General features: G+C 45.3%; 2 protein-coding genes across 5 annotated transcripts in view; both read right to left on the minus strand.

Annotated features, from left to right (window-relative positions):
* The window catches only part of cadps2 (Ca++-dependent secretion activator 2), a gene marked incomplete at its 3' end in the record, with an annotated part of 199098 nt that overhangs the window by 184335 nt on the left and 7263 nt on the right, over positions 1-7500 (minus strand). The gene's annotated exons all lie outside the window — the stretch shown is intronic.
* Positions 5428-7059, minus strand: LOC308170392 (E3 ubiquitin-protein ligase TRIM21-like; the record flags this gene model as incomplete). The annotated part of the gene is made up of 1 exon (XM_080545183.1): positions 5428-7059. One exon carries the CDS (start codon positions 7057-7059, stop codon positions 5428-5430), a length of 1632 nt encoding a protein of 543 aa, XP_080401309.1.

The following is a 7500-nucleotide window of genomic DNA, read 5'->3' on the forward strand; positions in this document are numbered from 1 at the left end:
ACTTATATAGACTGTCTTATATAGACTGACGTATATAGACTGACTTATATAGATGACTTATATAGATGACTTATAAAGATGACTTATATAGACTGACTTATATAGATGACTTATATAGATGACTTATATAGATGACTTATATAGATGACTTATATAGACTGACTTATATAGACTGACTTATATAGACTGACTTATATAGACTGACTTATATAGACTGACTTATATAGCGCCTCCAAAGCGCTTTACAACAGCCTCTCTTATAGATGTAAAAGCTGCTTGAACCAAGGTAGTCTGGTGTCCTTTCCAGATCTGGACTGTGCCTTTAGACCACAGTGTGACACAGGGCCGACTCTGCCCCCAGGGTTGTCTCCAGCTCTCCACCCTGCCTCTCCTCTCAGCCGTCAGAAACCCCCGTCACTTCTTGGCAGAGGGGGGAGGAGTGAGTTACAGTGGGATGCAAACATTTGCCCCCCCCCTGGTTTAAATGTCTGTTACAATGAACCTCCAAGTGATTGAAAGCAAACCTGAACACTAAATGCTACAAAGATATACATTACATCCATGACAGAAAGGATTCCACCAAATATCAAGACATTATAGAGGCTAATGTTCGAAGGTCAGTCCAGAAATGTAAGTTGAAGAGAGGTTGGGTATTCCAGCAAGACAATGAGCCGAAGCATACCACAAAACCAACCATGAAATACCTCCAGGAAAGAAGGTTTTGGAATGGCCAACCAAACATCCCGTTTCAAAAACAAAAAATGTTCCCCTCTGCTATAAGGACTCTCAACACCTGACTCACTGCACTAACCCTGCCAGATGTACGGCACTTTATAAGTTGTAAATATTGACTATGTTCTTGTCTTGTGGTTATGTGTGTCCATGTCCATGTGACAGTTATGTGCAATGTGTGTATGCTTTTGACACTGCTGTACTGAGCTTTTTCACCTGTACCGAAAACAAATTCCACCGACCTCGGTCGTGTGGTCATTAAACGATTCATTCATTCATTCATTCATCAGTATTATTGAAAATCTGTGGAGAGATCTCAAACATGCCATGCACGCAAGAAGGCCGAAGAATATTTCTGAGCTAGAGGTGTTCTGCCAGGAAGAATGGGGGAAAATTCCCAAAACAAGAAGTGAAAGACTCTTAGCTGCTACAGGAAGCGTTTGCAATGCTGTTATAGTTGCCTGAGGAGGAGTTATAAAGTACTAGCTGACAGGGTTCCCAAATGTTTGCACCTTTATCCTTGTTTTATCATTTTTGAAACTATAAAAAGTAAAAACAATGTTATCTTGCTTTAAAATGTGATGAAATGTGTCATGTTTAACTTGGTACCATTAAGAGGGTAGGTTTGCTTCTTTTCACTTAGATATTAATTGTAAAGGGCATTTTTACTAGGGGTGCCCACATTTTTGTACCCCACTGTACACAACCCCCTAGGAAGATCCACATTTTAGGGAGAGGGAAATTGACACGGGAAGGCAAGACGATAAAGAGGAAGTCTGCTTCAAGCATCTTACGGGCTGCCAACTGCACCCACCACTTCACTGAGCTAGATGGGATACTTCCTCAATAGATACGGCTTCTTATATAAATTCAGAAGAAGAAAAAACATTTTGGTTTTGCGTAGCGGGAGCCAAGGGATTAGACGTGTGGATACAGAGATGCGTGGGAGTCCTTCATGAGGTGTTTCCGTGGCGATGGTTCCCCTCTTCTGCTGTCATGCTCTGTCAGGCTGGGAGAAGGAGACACAACACGAGTGGCGGAGACTAGTTGTGCGTGTTGCTGCCCCTGCTGGCCACACTGAAGATGTGAAAACATGCAGATGCTAGGTTTTATAATAGTGTCATCTCCACTGCTGGAGGGATGTGTTTAGGTTGCTAGCTAGTAGCTACACACAGTATTACATTGGGGCAGCCGTGGCTCAGGAGTTAGAGTCGGCGTCTAACGTTGGCAAGGTTGACGGTTTGGCAGTTTGTTTTTACTGTTTAAAAAAAAATAAAGAAAAATTCTTCCTTCATCTAGCACGACGACTGCCAATGGCCCCTGGCCTGAGCATAGATTACTTTTCCTGCTACGACTGGTGGATAGACGATTCACTTACTTTGTCTAATGTATTGATTGTAAGTCGCTTTCGAATAAGGTGTCTGCTAAATGCCAAAACTGTAATGGACTTCACTTATATAGCGGCCTTATTCCAAAGCACTTTACAACGGCCTCTCATTCACCCATTCACACACACATTCACACACCAATGGCGGCAAGCTACCATGCAAGTTGCCAGCCCGCTCATTGGGAGCAATTTTGGGTTCAGTGGGATTTAAGGACACTTCGACATGTCTCTTACTCCACACATGTTGGGTTGATGCTCTATAGCAGGGGTGGGCAATTAATTTTCACAATGGGCCACATGAGAAACCAGGACTATTGTGGAGGACCGGACCAGTAGACTGAACCAGTAGACTGAACCGGTAGACTGAACCAGTAGGCTGGACCAGTAGACTGAACCAGTAGGCTGAACCAGTAGACTGAACCAGTAGGCTGAACCAGTAGACTGAACCAGTAGACTGAACCAGTAGACTGAACCAGTAGACTGGACCAGTAGACTGAACCAGTAGACTGAACCAGTAGACTGAACCAGTAGGACCAGTAGGCTGAACCAGTAGACTGAACCAGTAGACTGAACCAGTAGACTGAACCAGTAGGCTGAACCAGTAGACTGAACAAGTAGGCTGAACCAGTAGACTGAACCAGTAGGCTGAACCAGTAGACTGAACCAGTAGGCTGAACCAGTAGACTGAACCAGTAGACTGAACCAGTAGACTGAACCAGTAGGACCAGTAGACTGAACCAGTAGACTGAACCAGTAGACTGAACCAGTAGACTGAACCAGTAGACTGAACCAGTAGGCTGAACCAGTAGACTGAACCAGTAGACTGAACCAGTAGGCTGAACCAGTAGACTGAACCAGTAGACTGAACCAGTAGGACCAGTAGACTGAACCAGTAGGCTGAACCAGTAGAACCAGTAGACTGAACCAGTAGACTGAACCAGTAGACTGAACCAGTAGACTGAACCAGTAGACTGAACCAGTAGGACCAGTAGACTGAACCAGTGGGCTGAACCAGTAGACTGAACCAGTGGACTGAACCAGTAGACAACCAGTAGACTGAACCAGTAGACTGAACCAGTAGGACCAGTAGACTGAACCAGTAGACTGAACCAGTAGGCTGAACCAGTAGGACCAGTAGACTGAACCAGTGGACTGAACCAGTAGACTGAACCAGTAGGCTGAACCAGTAGACTGAACCATTAGATTGAACCAGTAGACTGAACCAGTAGACTGAACCAGTAGGCTGAACCAGTAGGCTGAACCAGTAGGACCAGTAGGCTGAACCAGTAGGCTGAACCAGTAGGCTGAACCAGTAGGCTGAACCAGTAGGCTGAACCAGTAGGACCAGTAGACTGAACCAGTAGGCTGAACCAGTAGGCTGAACCAGTAGACTGAACCAGTAGGCTGAACCAGTAGGCTGAACCAGTAGGCTGAACCAGTAGGCTGAACCAGTAGACTGAACCAGTAGGCTGAACCAGTAGACTGAACCAGTAGGCTGAACCAGTAGACTGAACCAGTAGGCTGGACCAGTAGGCTGAACCAGTAGACTGAACCAGTAGGCTGGACCAGTAGGCTGAACCAGTAGACTGAACCAGTAGGCTGAACCAGTAGGCTGAACCAGTAGACTGAACCAGTAGACTGAACCAGTAGACTGAACCAGTAGGCTGGACCAGTAGGCTGAACCAGTAGACTGAACCAGTAGGCTGAACCAGTAGGCTGAACCAGTAGACTGAACCAGTAGGACCAGTAGACTGAACCAGTAGGCTGAACCAGTAGACTGAACCAGTAGAACCAGTAGGACCAGTAGGCTGAACCAGTAGACTGAACCAGTAGACTGAACCAGTAGACTGAACCAGTAGAACCAGTAGGCTGAACCAGTAGACTGAACCAGTAGACTGAACCAGTAGACTGAACCAGTAGGCTGAACCAGTAGGACCAGTAGGCTGAACCAGTAGACTGAACCAGTAGGACCAGTAGACTGAACCAGTAGACTGAACCAGTAGACTGAACCAGTAGGCTGAACCAGTAGGACCAGTAGGCTGAACCAGTAGACTGAACCAGTAGACTGAACCAGTAGACTGAACCAGTAGAACCAGTAGGCTGAACCAGTAGGCTGAACCAGTAGACTGAACCAGTAGACTGAACCAGTAGGCTGAACCAGTAGGATGAACCAGTAGACTTAACCAGTAGACAAACTTATAATATCAAGTACAGAAGATGTGTATCATATTACAATCACAGTCACCTTTATTAAACTGTTTAATCATATCCGATTCCCTTTACAAGCCATTAAATCAATAACATTATTATCAAACGTACATTCTGTTAAATGTAATTACGTCACACACATTACAAGGACAACTTGTGTTTGTGTTTTAATAAGCCAGACAGCCAGTCTGCTACCTCACCATCACCATTCTAAAGCTCTGGGACCTGGACTACACTGATTATTAATGTGATCAATGGATCTGATCAATCCATGTGAATTTAATTGTCTGAATATCCTCAATTTCACTCTGTACACACCCAGTATTCATTACACTCAAAATCCTCCAAATACGTATACATATGTCGTGGATATAATTGATTCTTAATAGATTTAGTAGAACTTACAAAGCACAAAGAGCTTAGATCAATTGTCTCCAAAGAGGCCTTTTATTAAGCCAAGTTTACATGAGCGCAGAGAGAAATGAGCAGACCATTAAGCAAGAAGCAGTAGCCCAATAGCAAGAAGCCCCCAAAGATGGGTGCGACTCATATTTATAGAACTGTCCTTGGTCATGAGGTCACTATTCTTGGGAACCAATCATATTATACAAATCTGTGATTACACAAGTTATGGGCCCTATCCATAGTCAGAATTATTCACTGCACCACAGATCTTGGCTCATCCCTTTCAGGAAGGAAATGGGCCTTCCTTGAGTGCTAGATTTCGCCCCTACTGTAGAGAGACTTACATTTCTCAGTATAACATGATATAAAACCACTACACATACAATAATAACTAGCTAATAATGGAAAATACAGTATGTTGAGAGCATCTGATTTATAACAATGTGAACACCCAGAGAAGTCAAACAGTCTCATGTATATAGAGTCATATTATCTTCTTATGAGGTGGAGAGGCTGGGCTGTATCTGACATTGCTGCTGCATATTCACATCTAGCAGACACACTGAGAGCACAAACTATATGATAACAAACCATAACCAGCTCAGAAATTACTCTGTGTGGGGAAATATACAATAATCTTTCCTAATGAGTGACAACAGATAAAGATGAATCTAAATGCTTATTTTACTGCTTGGTCAGTCAGTGTGATTGACAGGAGAGATGGTCAGAGGGGCAGAGTTTTTACCACCATCATTCAGCTCAGGGCTGAAGAATGGATAGAGTTTCTCAGTGAAGGTGCAGCCAGTGAAAGAGTAGATCAGAGACCTGGCCTCCACATCATAAAAGGAGACCTGGCCCTCCTCATAATCCACAAACACCCCCACCTTCTGGGGCTTCTCTCTCAGGGACAGGGGGACCCAGGGGCCAGCATTAGCCCAGTACTCATTTCCATTCCTCAACCAGACAGTCCAGTATCCATTCCTAGGGCTCAGTCTGATACTCCCCTTCCTGTTGATGGACTCTCTGGCCACTCCTACAGACCAGCGTGTCTTCTCCTTCACCTCCACTTCATAGTAAAACCTCCCTGAGGAGAAACCCTCCTTTCCTAAAACACAGACACCCTGGGAAAACCTCTCTGTGTTATCAGGGAGATTCTTTCTTGTGTCTCCATGTCTAACTTGTTTCCCATCCTCAGACAGAATGAGATCTGGATGTGCTGTATCAGGGTCCAGAGTCACGTCCACTGCATACTGCTGACTTCTCTTCAGCTTGACTTCAGACTTCAGCTTCTCCATCTCCGTATTCAGCGTCTCCTCCAGCTCAGACAGAACTCTCCTCACAGACTCGACATTCAGATCACTGTGAACCCTGACCTCAGACCAGTCCTTGGTGTGTGGAGGGGTGGACAGGGAAGGGCAGCTCTGGAGGAGGTGGAGGTGGTCCTCAGTGTGTGAGAGCTGCTCCAGCTCAGTGCTTCTCCTCTGTAGCTCAGTGATTTCCTGCTCCAGCTCTTTAATCAGCCCTTCAGCCCGCCTCTCTGCTGCTTTCTGCTTCTCCTCGATCACGTCAAGGAGCTCAGCCTGGCTTCTCTTCATGGAGTCCACCAGAGCAGTGAAGACCTGTACGCTGTCTGCTTTCTCTCTCTGTGCATCTTTCTTACTAAGATCTACTGAGTGTTTGACCTCTGAAACCTTCTGCAGTCGCTCCTGGATCATCTGCTGAACATCTGCCTCTGTCTTCCCCAGCTGAGCCTTCCTCTCTCCATACTCCTCCTCTATGGGGACGGTGTCATGGGTCTTGTGGTCTGTTTTCATGCACAGCCAACACACACACATTTCATCACTCCTACAGAACAGCTCCAGGAGTCTGTCGTGCTTCTTACACATCCTGTCTTCCAGGTTCTCCACAGGGTCGATCAGCTTGTGTCTCTTTAAGGCTGCGACTCTCTGATGAGGCTCCAGGTGAGTCTCACAGTAAGAGGTCTGACACACTAGGCAGGACTTCAGAGCCTTGAGCTTCGTCCCAGGGCAGACGTCACAAGGCACTTGTCCAGGTTCGACAGGGGACTCATCTTCAGCCCTGACTCTCATTGTCTTGAATTTCTCTACAACCTCTCTAAGCGTTGTGTTGACGCGAAGCTCAGGTCTTCTATAGAACGTTTCCTTACACAACGGACACAGACACAATTCACTGGTGTCCCAGTACTTTCTGATACAGGCCATGCAGAAGTTGTGTCCACATGGAATAGAGACAGGGTCAGTGAACACATCCAGACAGATGGAACACAGGAACTGCTCCTCAGACAGGAGACTGCTGGAGGAAGCCATATCTAGAGAGACCAGAGGTGACACCATAAAGCATTTCCTGGAATCAATCAGATCTCGATAGTTTCAGCTATGGAGCTGTCAAGACTGTTTTATGAGATTATACAGCAACCAATAATTATAACATTATTCTACATCACATAGAAAATAGTCCTTCAAACAAATCAATACGTTTTACATGCTGAACTGTCTATAAACCAAACTGGTAGAGACTACACAATAGTTTATCTTGACTTGTCATTGTAAGTCTCTCAACTCACCTGTCTGTGATTCTGTGAGAGTGTGGAAGCTGTCTCTGTCCTTTCTACTGTATGTGTGATAGATGCCTGTTTGAGGACGATATCTAACAAGTTTGAGAGAGTCTGCACTTGTCCACGATACACTTTATGTCTCTACACAGTTTAGTTTCATTTCAGCTGCCTGACGTTGAGATGCTCCTCCCCT

This window comes from Nansenia antarctica (assembly GCF_963989245.1).
Source record: "Nansenia antarctica genome assembly, chromosome: 14".
Classification (NCBI taxonomy): domain Eukaryota; kingdom Metazoa; phylum Chordata; class Actinopteri; order Argentiniformes; family Microstomatidae; genus Nansenia; species Nansenia antarctica.